This window comes from Drosophila innubila, chromosome X (assembly GCF_004354385.1).
Source record: "Drosophila innubila isolate TH190305 chromosome X, UK_Dinn_1.0, whole genome shotgun sequence".
Lineage (NCBI taxonomy): Eukaryota > Metazoa > Arthropoda > Insecta > Diptera > Drosophilidae > Drosophila > Drosophila innubila.
The window spans coordinates 1,538,716-1,552,662 of NC_047626.1; the positions used below are offsets into that span (position 1 = coordinate 1,538,716).

At 32.1% G+C, this 13,947-nt stretch overlaps 1 protein-coding gene across 1 annotated transcript; it reads left to right on the top strand.

Annotated features, from left to right (window-relative positions):
- The first annotated feature begins 202 nt into the window (after positions 1-202).
- Positions 203-13,862, top strand: LOC117793523 (peptide transporter family 1). The gene is made up of 7 exons (XM_034633846.1): positions 203-408; positions 761-836; positions 8,445-8,668; positions 8,744-8,822; positions 10,013-10,791; positions 11,756-11,980; positions 12,632-13,862. The coding sequence occupies exons 2-7, from the start codon at positions 818-820 to the stop codon at positions 13,637-13,639; spliced, it is 2,334 nt and encodes a 777-aa protein (XP_034489737.1). The 5' UTR covers positions 203-408; positions 761-817; the 3' UTR covers positions 13,640-13,862.
- The last annotated feature ends 85 nt before the right edge of the window (positions 13,863-13,947 follow it).

Here is a 13,947-nt window from a genome sequence, read left to right on the forward strand (position 1 = left end):
ATCGCAGGCAAGCGCAGCAGGCAGCGACGTCAGCGTCAACGTCAACGTCAACAGCGACGCGTTCAGACGGCACGCGCGCAGTCGCAGTTGCGTCGCTCTGTCGCTGCTGAGTGATTGACTGAGTGCTGGCGCTGACGTCGACGATGACGTTGACGCTGGCGTTGACGTTGGCGTTGGCTTCTTAGTCGACTTACACGCATTTAAGTTCAGTCTGTTGATCGCCGTTGGCGAACTTGGACGCGTCTCGCTTCGCTTCGCATCGCATCGCATCGACTTGTCGCATTCCTCGTCCCCGACCCCAACGCGTATTCCCTTCGATATCGAATTCGAATTCGACATCGATTTCAAGTCTTTTTTGTTGCTTGTGTTTAAACTATTGCGTTCAATCCATGTTTCAATGTTATTAATGTGAGTTACTAACTAAAAGTAACCAGATTTACACAGTTTTTATTTTGTTTTTCTAAATGCGTTTTTCTTTTTCAAATAATAAGTTTAACTCACCTGTTTGTTGTTTTTGTTTTATTTATTGCGCTCGGCGAACGCTTTACGTGCTTATTACAATAAAAAAAACTACAAAGAAAGAAAAAAAAAATGAATAAACTGAACTTATTCAGTTCAACGCATTATAAATTCAACTTTTGATTACAACTTTTATTAAAATTGTTTTTTTATTTTTTCTGTTGTGATTTTCATTTTCGGAGTTTCGAACAAACGTTATTATAAAATCGTATTCTGATTTCTCTTTATCTTCAATTCAAAGTGTCTCATAACGGATGTAAAGTGAATACAACCCGAAAACAACAACAACAACAACAATATGCCGGACAACGATAATGGTACTAACTAATATAAGACTGAATAATTATATACACCTAAAATTGCATTACTTAAAAAAATTAATTTTTAAAATAATTCTTAAAAAAAAGCCGTTTTTCAAGAGATTTCCAATTTAATTTTGAAAATATGAGATTTTCGAAAAATAAAACTTAAAATATAATTTCTAGGATAATATTTTGTAATTTTAAGAACATTTTTCTCAATATAAGATCACTTTTTTAGAGAATTTGCCTAAAAAAGGTGAATTTTTGATCATTTTCCCTGAAAATGGCGTTTTTCAAGGATATTTTTAATTTAATTTAGAAATAAATGAGGTTTTAGAAAAATAAAACTGTTTTGAAATTTTAAGAAAATTTTTTACCTTTATTAGAACATTTTTTTTTTTTTTTTGATTATAGGGAAATTTTTTCTGAGTGTAGAATAAAAACAGTAAGCTTATGTCGCCAATCAAGTGACAGCGCTTAAATTGTAATTATCGATAGATAATTTAACAATTCTCGTTATTTTCGTAATACAAATCTACACACCGATAAGATATCGGCTCTACGAAACTTATCTTGTACCTTATAATATAATGGGTGATTAGCAATTTAAATCATCGATTTGATATATTGCCCATTTTCCCAATTCCAAGAAATTACGAAAGCGAGTAACTGTACAGTTAATCTACTTCTTTGGTATATATACACATATATAATCTTATCAAAGCGATAGCAAACTCAAGTGTCAAGAGATGATGATTTGGTGCACCATAGCATGCGTTTACTGTAGTTGTATGTGGCTCTTGTGAATTCTCTTCTCTCGAGTTGACTTTCGAAAACCAATTCCAAACTTGGACACAACTTGTTGTAGTAGATGTGCCATAATCGAATATATTTATAATCATTTATCGAATACATTCAATCGAATTGCGAGTATTTTTGTAAGAATAAAAAAACTAAGAATACAATACACTAAAACCAACAAAAGAATGACGAAAAGGAGAACAAGGGAAATAAACATAAGAAAATACATTTAGAGTACAAGAAAATTAGAATTCTATTACTACAAATAAATGATACGATAAAATGTTGTATTTATGCTAATTCCTTTTTAAGAGTATTTATGAAACTTAACCAAAATGTTTAAAATTATATGAAAAAGAGCAAAAATCGAAATCAAAAATATTTCTATTAAATTTTGTAGCAATTATTTATATACTTATTTACTGCTTTCCTTCCCAAATTTCTTCTTTTATATATTTATATTTAAATTCGTGAGATTTTTCATATTTTTACTTTTTACCTTCCAAATTTCCTATTTTTTTCTAACTTAAATTTATATTGTTCTTTTTTTTGGCTGGTTTCCTTATAAGAGCATTTCTAAATCTAAGCCAAATTAATAAATAATATTAGAAATAATAGAAAGTCGACTTTAAAAAATATTCCCTTTAAAATATCTGCGATTGTCTTGCATTTTTATTTTCTGCCCTCCCTATTTTCTTCTTTTTCGAACTTTAATTTCTCAATGACATTCCGAACATTGGTTTCCTTATTTTTCTTTTCAAACTCGGCTTATTTTTTGTTGTAATTCTGCTAGGAAATCGTTGCAATAGTTGAAAGTTTCGAGTGTCAGTTTTTAAATTAAGAGATATATAACTCAATTCGGCTATAACTCGAGTCGTAACTGTTTAGATTTAGATTTCAGCATTTATGAGTTTTGTTTTGGTTACTACGACTATTCATATAATTGTCTGCGGTATTTCCCAGCATTAGGGTGTTGGCTAATTTTCTTATTTTTCCAAACGCCTGACTAATTTGACTGCAGTCTGTCTGAGTAATCATCATAGGCGGATGCAGGAGAACAAAATGTAGCTGATTGATGTTTAAATACCCTGTTGCTTTGAATATAATCCATCTACACGCTTAATTATCGCATAACACTCGTAAATATTTCTGCTCGAATTTAAAACATTTCCCCGGCGCTTCACTTAAAAAAAATTAGTTTTTTTTACTCCAAAATTTTGAAAAATACCGTTTTTCATAAGTTTAGGTCACTTTTTATAAGAAAACAAAATTATTTTTTTAAATTTTTTTAAATTAAACTATTTTAAGTCTCAATGTATACAATTTTGTCCTGACTGACTTACTAACTGTTCGTTTTCGGAGACCAAACCGTAAGAGCTAGAAGGCTGAAATTTGCACACAACATAGCTGAGACAAATTCATAAATTAGACGGAGTTTTGCGCAATTCCAATTGATTGTTATGAAAAACTTTGTCGTTTTTAAGCTATGTGAAACAAACTCACAGATTTTGTATGTTTGGTTTGTTACATCTTCACAAAGTTTGGTCAGAATCGAATAACTTTATCATAAACCATAGTATATAAGAGTGCTTTTTAAAGGAACTACTTATAATGTTGTTATTACTTTGAATATATTATTAACAAATAATGCTTGCAATATTTCCATTGTAAAATACGATTTTATTTTTGCTTTGATTACTGAGTATTCGCTTAGTCGAGCATATACTCTTAGTCGAGCAGACTCTGCGTAATTCTGTGCCAGTTGTTTTTACCAATTGCAATTAACAATAAAGTTGTAACCAATTCAAGTCGAGAACTAGCCAAAAATGTTGTTACCCAAAAAAAAAAAAAACTAACTGAAACTTTGAGTGAAAAATGGAATATTGAATTTGGCGATAAGCCATTGTGTATGGTAGTAGTATCGGTAAATAAACGTCTGTGGCAATAACTATAGCTGTACCTAGTAATTAACGGTAACAAGTCAATCATACAGCTTGTTGCCGAGTCATGTGCACAAATGTATCTGTCAGATACAGATACAAACTACCTACAAAATACAGCTACATATGAATTCGATAGCGATTGCGATTGTTACCAAGAATGCTGCGTGGGAAAGTACGTATCATATAAAAATTGTACCAAAATGTAGTACCTATTTTATTTTGGTGGAAATTCGATGGTGCTATCGATCCATAAAACATGGTAAAAACTAGAAAACAATAGGCGGCTTAATCGCTTGTAAATCAGTTAACAGCAAACAGTTAAGAAACAGCAACGAAACGGATAAACGTTAACCGATAGAGTATATAGTATATATAGATTACTGATAACAGCCACAATCATAACGCCAAATCGCCAGTCATATATACTCCACTAAACATACATATATATACGTACCATATTTTTGTATATAGTTTTGTACTTAGTTGTCTGAAATTTACGACTTTCGAGTTGTGTTCGCTCAAGTGGTAATCGCAAAGCAATTTCATGTCGATATGGATGTTTTATGTCTATGTATACTAATTTTTACTATACTATATATATACTCGTATACACACGTCCGCCCAAAAAGATGAAATGATATACTATACAATTGGTATAGCTGAAGCTTACTATATGCCTATTGTAAAAAATGCATTGTTTTCATGTATTTTTCTATATCAATTTTATAGCCCGAAGAGTACACATAAATATTGAAAATAAATATTATTTTAAAATTTTATATTAAATGAATAATTAGGTAATTTTTTTTTAACAATTTAAATTTTCAGTTTTTTTTATGAAAAAAAAGAAGGATCATTTTTAATTAATAATTTAAAAAAAATAGGTTATTGGAAATTTTTGTGTTTTTTTTTTAGACAGTTTTTGGTATTTTTGGAATTTTTTATGTTTTTAAATTTTTACTGTGAAAAAAAGAATAAATTAATTTTCAATTTTCAATTTTATTTTAAAAATTTATAAATAACTTTCATTTTTAATTTTTACTATAAATGTGTGGAGATCGTTTCGAACTTTAAGCTATTATTCATTTCAATATCGATAATTTTTAGTATTGTTGACAATTTTGGTACTTTTGGAATTTGTAGATTTTTTTAAATTTTGATTTTCAGTTTTTATTTAAAAGCAAATTGACAAATAAGTTTTCAATGTTTTTTGAGAAATATGTAGAGATAATTTCGCTATTTACACTTTTTTTATATTTTCGATATTCTTCATTTTAAATTTTATTATAAAAATGGACATATAACATTTATTTTTATTGTAAAAATGTAGAGATCATTTTGCGCCTTACACCTTTCTTTCATTTATTTTTTTTTTATTTTAAAAATTCTTACAGGGCATCTGCAAGTCGATCAATATTGATATTATGTGCTTTGATCTGCCAGACTTTTATATTGAATCAGTCACAGGTTATGTGAACAGCAGCTGCTCATTTAAGTTACAATTAGTTTGGTTAACACTTGAAACCAATCTGGAAAATTAATTTTCCGTGAATAAACAACAAAATAGAAAAATATAACTTGAACTGTTATGATATGGTAGATTTGTAGCTACCTTGGAAACTATTTGAATTTGTTTATTGACTGATAAACATAAGAGGATCTACTTTTTTGAAGAGCATTTATGGAGTAAAAATTATATTAGTCTTGAAAACTATTAAAATTGTTTGGAAATTTCAAATTATATTGTGGGTTTTGATTTTTAACCAATCATTGCAATGATATAGTGAACCGTTTTCAAGCAAAGTTAGATTTAAATTGTAGGGTTTCATTTACGTCGTGCTAAAATTTCAGCCTTCTACCTCTTACGGTTTTTGGGAATTCTGTTGAATAGTGAGCGAAATTAAGCATTAGTCAGTCAGTCAGTTTAAGAGTTTCATATATAAAAGATATACGACAATATAATCCTTAAAAGTATCATTAAATTCGCCTGACATTGACATAAATGAGGGAATTGAAGTTCTATGAATGAAACTGATCAATTTACGAGTTATCAGCGACAATCGACAATGTTGTTGATGTTCACGGTAAAAACATTCGCATTTGAATTCGCATTCGAAATTTACAATCGCATTCACATTGTTTCATTTTCATTTTCAATTGTCATTTACCAAGTCACTTTTTTGGGCCAAGTTAGTTGATAGTTCCAATTGGATTGCGACGTGCTGGCTGCCCGGACTTCAAACAATGCCGATATCAAGGCTGATAAGCACTTTTGATATGCATACGAATACTATAAACGAATATGCGACTATACTCATAACAAATTGTAGGGAAACAAGTACTTACTAAAATAGAAATGGCTATAATAGCCACATATATGTGTAGTATGATTATGGCCAACATATTATTTAGACACACTCTCGTTTATGATATAATAAGCACTCATATTGGCTCATAAAAATAAATGTTTATCAAACATAAAACACGCGATTAGTTCTACACTCGATTAAAGTCTGAAATGCAGATTAATCTGTAGAGAAGGTGAAAAACTTTTCTCTTTTCTATATTATGTAGAAACTGCCGCTTATAAAGCTGACCGATAAGAAACTACAAACTAGAATAACTAAAATGTCATAAATCTTTTATGTTCGATTCAATATATAAGTCGGAATATTTCATTGACAATAAGTACCTTAAAAATATTAAAAAAAAAAAAAGAAAAAAACAACGACCCTTCTTGAAAGTCTCTATCAAGAACACGTCCTTCTCAAACACACATTTTTCATCCCAACTTGATATATTTAAAAATTTTCAATATTTGCAAAAAAAAAAAATAAAAAAAATATTTATAATGTTAAGTTAGTTCCAAGGCTGCAAACAAAATGTTATTAAAGGTTCGGTTCGGCGGTTCGAACCATAAAGCAGGACTTCGGTTCGGTTTGCGAATTGGTTTATATACCTCCTGAACCCAAGGTTCGGGTTCGAACCAATTCATACTAAAAAATATTTTTATTGTTATATTTCTACAGATTTTTATTATTTTTCTCTACATTTTGAACCAATTTAATTTTTTTTTTAAAGAAATCAAATTTTGATGATATTTTTAATTTATATGAAGATTTAAATATGACTTATTTTAACCCGAAGTCTCAAATAATTGCGTAATATTTGAACACCATTTAATTTATGTAGTTGTACGAGGGCAGAGAAAAAGCAAACTTGGTATTTTTAGACCCCGTACTTAAAAAAAGTACAAGGGTCTATTGGGTTTGTTTTAACGATATGTGCGTAACAGGCAGAAGGAGGCGTGGCAGACCCTATAAAGTATATATATTCTTGATCAGCATCAAAAGTTGAGTCGATATAGCAATGTACGAGCGCCTAGATCTCAGAGACTATAAGAGATAGAGACACCAAACTTGGTATGTAGGTTCCTCTATATTGCAAGCAGATCAAGTTTGTTTCAAAATTCGGCCACGCCCCCTTTATCGCCCACAAATCGAAAACAAAAATTTCATATTCAAATTATAAGAACAATTTCAAAGCTAGTGACACCAAATTTGGTATGTAGATTCCTCTATCTTGCAGGCAGGTCAAGACCACTATATCATATAGCGCCCATAGGAACAATCGGTCGAAAATCAAGTTTTAGTATGAAAAACTTGTTTGTTGTATGAGATATCGTAACCAAACTGATACAATAAGCAAATGACTTTGTTTTATATATCCTGTCCAAAGTTGGTTCAAATCGGACCACTACATCATATACCTGTCATAGGACCGATCGGGTAAAAATTAAGTCTTAGTATAAAAAACTTTTTTGTTTTATGAGATATCGTAACCAAACTGATAGAATATACATACAACTTGGTTTTATATATCCTGTCCAAAGTTGGTTTAAATCGGAACACTATATCATATAGCGCCCATAGGAACAATCGATCGAAATTCAAGTCTTAGTATGAAAATTTTTTATGTTTTATGAGACATTGTAACCAATATGATAGAATATGCATTTAAGTTAACTAAATATTTTTAAATTTTTTCCATTATTAGTTTTTGCCATAGTAAGTACGGGGTCTCCGACAGTCGAGTATGCTCGACTGTAGCACCGGCCGACTAGTTTCAGAATGAAATCAATTTTTTCAAAATTAAAAAAATGTTTCTGTGTGCTGCTTTAGATTAATTATGATATAAGAAGTTGATTAAGGGTTGACACTTGAGATTAAAGAATGTTGAACAACGCAATTTAAATACTGAATACAGACTGAATTTAGAGGCTGAAATTCCGTTATTATTCCCTGGTTTTTAGACAATAAAAGTATTGTCACTAAATTTTATAGCTTAACCTCTTGAAGCTTTTGAGATCTAAAAGTAAGAAGTGAGAAGTAAATGCATAAATTAAACAGTCTGATTTATGTGTAAATTTATGGAATGCATACAACATGCGTTATCCATTTATAATGGTAAGCCGAAGGCCTATCCGTATATACGAGTCAGAAACGGAGACTGAGTGTGATACGAGTCCAAATATAGAGATTCGTTGACCTAAAGCGGATCGTAGACAATTCAAGTGACAAGTCAAATGCACGGAAATTTATGAAGTACATCAAAATTCACACTTTGTGATCTTAGAAGATCTTAGGGATGTACAGGCATTTGGATTTAGATTTCGATTCAGTTGTCTCTAGTATATGGCGATCTGCGTTTCGCTTTCTGATGAAATCATAAATGTTAAATACGAGAAACCTTTGCCGCCGTATTCAAGTCAATTATTATGGCAAACCCGGCGGAGATTGTTCCGCTTTTAGGTTGATCCTTATCATTTTTGATCCTTCTTGGTGTAAAAGTATCCTACATTTTGCTGTATCCATTGTAGATATCAAACCAGCGACAGATGTGCCTGGAAAAACTGAAGACGCCGCAACAACAGCAGCTGTAGATTCTGCCAAGCATGAGGAGAATCCCGTGCAGGAGAATTCCAATGGCAATGCCCGAAAATTAGCCGAACTGGAGGATAGTCCAGAACCAAAGACAAATGACACGGATCTAATTGAAAGCAGTAACTTTGACAACTCCGTTGAGGCGGAGGGACAGCAAAAGGTAAGAAAATAAACTCTTAAGACTATCTATCCTCATCTTAAACTAATGCAATCATTTTTTCTGCAATTTTTCCAGAAATATCCTTATCCCAAGTCTGTGTTCTTCATCATCAGCAATGAATTCTGCGAACGTTTCAATTACTACGGCATGCGCAGTAAGTACACTGAGAAAAACAAAACGTACATATAAAATTTATTTTTTGGGGTGTTCCAGAAATTTAAATCAAGCGAAAACCAGCTAAAAATGCATGACATTTTGGTTGTTTATCGGTTGTTTTACATTTCTGGAACAATCCTGTTTTAAACACTTTTGATTTAACTAAAAAAAAACACTGAAATAAAAAAGCTTAGTCAAATTAAGAATTTAATATTTAGTTTAGCGTTAGATTATATTTTTTTTTATTTTTTAATTGTATTGAAATTAAATTCTTCGTATAAAAATTGTTAATCAACTTTTAATTAAAAATTTATAAACAGCGATAAAAAAAACACGGTTTCTAAAATAAGAGAAAATTTATAATAAACCACAATTTAACAATTAATTTGTTTTCTCTTATTTGAAAACGCATATTTTACACGAAACTAAATGCTTTTTATCAGGGACCTTAAATAATGAATTTTTTTCAATGCAAAAGTAATTTAATTATCATTATTTTTGATACTCAAAAAGAATGGTTATTTTTGATAAAAAAAAAAAAAAAATAAAACTCAAAAATAATGATATTAAATTATTTTAATTTTTTTCGCTCAAAATAAAACTTAACTATAATTTATGGCTTCAGTGCTAATCATCATAAAAATCGTGAAAATTATTATATAATCATTAAAGCGTGATTTTTAAAATAAAACTTATAATGATCCCTGCTTTTTATCACTTTAACAAGAACTTCAGTAGATAAAATGCGTAAGGAATTACAAAAAATAATCAGTTAAAACTAAGAATACAATAATGTGAAAACCAAAATAAGGAAGAAAAAAAGGCATCATAAATGGGGAATTTCAACTAAAAAAAGGATTCAGACTACAAAAATTAAGAAAAAAAATTTGAAAGACATTATTAACAAAAATGTTATTAGAAATTAAAAATTAGGAAAAACAACATTCTTTATTTTTATTTTCCAATAACAATTTTCATAATTTTGGTCTATCTTAGTTTTTATTGTTCCCATATTTTTTTTTTTATAAAAACAGAATTCCTTATTTTGGTTTTCTGATGTTTATTTTCAAATCTTCGTATGCTGAGTAGTATTTCAATCGGTTTAAGTTGAAACTGAAGTGTTACAAGTGTGATTTTTTCTCTTTTACCAGAGTTCTCTTAGTAAACTCCTTAATTGTATCCTTGCAGCTGTCCTGGTGCTTTACCTCAGTCGACAATTGGGCTATTCGGATGATACGGCGACGGTTACATTCCATATTTTTACCATGTTTGTGTACTTCCTGTGTGTGTTTGGTGCCATCATTTCGGACTCCTGGCTGGGCAAATTCAAGACCATATTATATCTATCGCTCGTCTATATTTGTGGCTCTGTGCTGTTGACATTGGGTGCAATTGGACCACTTAATTTGCCGGTGGAAACGTTTACGATGCTGGGACTGGCATTGGTTGCCTTGGGCTCGGGTGGAATAAAGCCGTGTGTCGCGGCATTTGGTGGTGATCAGTTCAAGGTGCCGGAGCAGCTGAAACAGATCACTTCATTCTTCTCCCTGTTCTACTTCTCGATCAATGCGGGCTCACTGATCTCGACAACGGTCACACCGATCTTGAGAGAGGATGTTCACTGTTTTGACGATATCAATTGTTATCCCCTGGCCTTTGGTGTTCCTGCCGTCCTCATGATCGTCTCCGTGGTGATCTTTGTGCTCGGTCGTCCCTTGTACAAGATCAAACCACCAGCTGGCAATATGGTGGTGCTGGTGAGCAGCACTATTTGGACAGCGATCACCACCAAGTGCAAGGAGAAGAAGACAAATCCCCGTGAACATTGGCTCGATTATGCGGACAAGAAATACGATCGCAAGATGATCGGTGATGTCAAGGTGCTGATGCGTGTCCTCTTCCTCTATCTGCCGCTTCCTGTCTTCTGGGCACTGTTCGATCAACAGGGCTCCCGCTGGACCTTCCAGGTAGGGGTGTTCATATTTATACACAATTATCATTATCAATAACATTTCAATATCACAAAAAACATACTTCATATTTTTTGGTGATGCAAAAAATCGATTTTTAAATCAATTAATCGATTTTTGCAAAAGAACTATGTATAGTAGGGTGCATCACTTTGTATAGACAAAAAAAAATTTAAAAATGGGTTTTCAATTTCTTCATATTTTTTGGTGACGCAAAAAATCGATTTATAAATCAATTAATCGATTTTTGCTAAAGAACTTTGTATAGTAGGGTGCATCGCTTTGTATAGACAAAAAAATTTAAAAATGGGTTTCTTAAAACTCTTAATCTACGGTAAATTCTAAGATGTTTTCATCAAGAAACCATAGTTCTAAATTCAATTCTTAGTCCACGCTTTTTGAGTTGAAGAATGTAATTTCTTGACATTTTAAGCATGTTATTATTTGCATTTCATAAGTGTTTTTAGTTCGATCCTGACAAGATTTGTATCAAAACCCAGGACTATCACAATTTTACAGAATCAACGGAACAATTGTCCTTATATCATAATTTTCATCCATGCTAAGACTAAAAACACAAAACTTTTTAACTCAAAAAGCAGGGACTTTGAATTTATTTAAGAATTAAGGTTTTTTGGTGAAAACAACTGATTATTGACCGTAGATTACAAATATGACTAATAATTTTTTGTGAAAAAAGTCGATGCACCCTAATGAAAATATTATACATAGATTTCAAAAATGTCGAAAAAAATATGTATCGAGTTGTTTTACATTTTAACATAACAAATTATTGTGATAAAAATAATATTGACTTTAAATTAGTTTTTTTTCAATATCAGTAATATTTCGATTTGAAAAAATATATTTTTTTTCGTACAACAATATTGATATATTGGTTTTATCGGCAGTTAATATATCACTTAAATATATATATACATATACTATCTGAAATTTTCAGGCCACTCGCATGGACGGCGATATGGGCTCCTGGGATCTGAAACCGGATCAACTGCAAGTGCTGAATCCGCTCCTGATTCTCGTCTTCATTCCCCTATACGATGTTGCATTCTATCCGCTGCTGCGACTCGTTGGCATCCGTCGTCCTCTGCAGAAACTAACATTGGGTGGAATTCTCGCTGGCATTGCATTCATCATTTCTGGCATTGTGGAACTCAATCTGGAGGTGAGTTAACGTGTCTATATCAATGTGAGCGTCTTCAAATTGTGCACCAACTAGTAGCTCTTACGAATTTCGAAAATTAAAACAAGAATTACAAACTTAAAGAATAACATTTTGAAAAGAAAGACAAAAAATCGTATGCAAATTTTAAATATTTTGAATAAAATATTTTCTATTAAAACTTTTCCTTTATTTTTGCCTTTCTAAAATTTAATTGGAATTTTTTCAACGTTTTTCTAGAACTTAGAACTTAAAAAAGTCGTATTTAAATTTAAAATATTTTCTTAAAAAATATTTATATATTTAGACTTGCTAATTTTTGGCTTTACAATTTTATATTCCCAATTTTAATTTAAAATTTTTCAAAAGTTCAAAAAATTATATTAAAATTTCGAATTGTTTTTTGTTTAAGCATCTCCAAATTTGAATTTGGAATAACATTAATTATAATATGTATAATATATATGCACATTTTTATTTTTTAAAATTTTGGTATTCTTAGTGTGATTTTTCGAAATTCGTACAGGGAAACTAGAGGTTGTTTCGATGTGAGTTTTTTATGAATTAGTGCACCAACTTGTATCACTTTCTGCTGTTGCTTTACACCACACTTTTTCTCTGTCTGTATCGTTTCACGCACGTTTGCACGCCTAGAAAACCTATCCCGTATTGCCCTACAGTCACAACGCCCAACTGCGCATCTTCAACACGGAGCCAAATTGCGCCTACAAATTCAGCACAAATCTGCCAATTCCGGAGCCCGAATTCACAGTGCAACCCAACAGCGTGCATACGGATAAAACCATCTGGTTGGATAAGCCACCATTTAATTTCGAGTATACTATTACCCCGTTGAGTGCAAATTGTCATCAATATGCAAGCGGTAAACAAGAAATGTCGGATTATACGGCCTGGTCCATGTTTTTGAATGCACAGAACCTCACACATCCGATTGGCTGGGAGAAGGACTTTGTGAATAAACCATCCGATAGTTATCCGCTAGTGCGTACTGTGGCAAATGCCCAGCAGCAGCGATTAATCGAATGGAAGGGCAAAAGTGAGAGATACGAGGTCAATGCCAATGAGACGAAATTAATACGCATGTCTGCGAGTAATTACGAGGTATTTGTTGATCAAAAGTCCGTTGGCAACTATCGCATACGTACGGGCGGAGTTTATACTCTGATGTTGGCTGAAACATCGGATGGCATCTATAAAGGAACTCTGCTGGAGGTTACCGAACCCAATTCAATGAATATCCTATGGCTAGTACCGCAATATGTGGTCATGACCCTCGGTGAGGTGATGTTCTCGGTGACCGGTCTGGAATTCTCCTATTCCCAGGCACCGCCCAGCATGAAGTCGGTACTGCAGGCTTGTTGGCTCTTAACGGTCGCCTTTGGTAATGTCATTGTGGTGATTATTGCGGAGGCAGCACTGTTTGAATCGCAGGCCAGTGAATTCTTCCTATTTGCGGGCCTTATGTTCGCCGACATGTTGGTCTTCATGTACATGGCCTATAACTATAAGCCCCACGATCCCAACAAGAGCGAGGAAGTTGAGCCTTTAACGCCTGACGATGCACAAGACGATGAAAATCGACCATCGATAAAGCCACTTGAAACGGGCGTTACAAACAAGGGACTGGAGCTTAATGAGTAACATTAAATACCTCTCTATTTCCCTCCAATGTTGTTTTACTTTACACCCAAAAAAAAAAAAAAAAAAAACCTTCCATCCTCTTAGATTGTGTAAGTAGAGCTGTGCCCCTTATCGTTATCGCTATCGTTATCGTTAATCGCATCTCGGGGCGTTGTTGAATATGACAATACAATACGTTTTAACTAAACTAATCTAATACAAATAAAACAAACTTATTATCATACGTACAAATGTGTTTTTTTTTTTTTAATTATTTTTTGTGTGTCTCTCTCTTTGTCAAACTTTCTTTTTTCTTAATCTTATCATCT

Bases quoted from the DNA above. Each gene is read 5' to 3' on its own strand.
- LOC117793523 (XM_034633846.1), top strand. The intron at 8,823-10,012 runs GTAAGTACACTG...GTATCCTTGCAG, and splicing joins CAATTACTACGGCATGCGCA to CTGTCCTGGTGCTTTACCTC. The intron at 11,981-12,631 runs GTGAGTTAACGT...TTGCACGCCTAG, and splicing joins TTGTGGAACTCAATCTGGAG to AAAACCTATCCCGTATTGCC.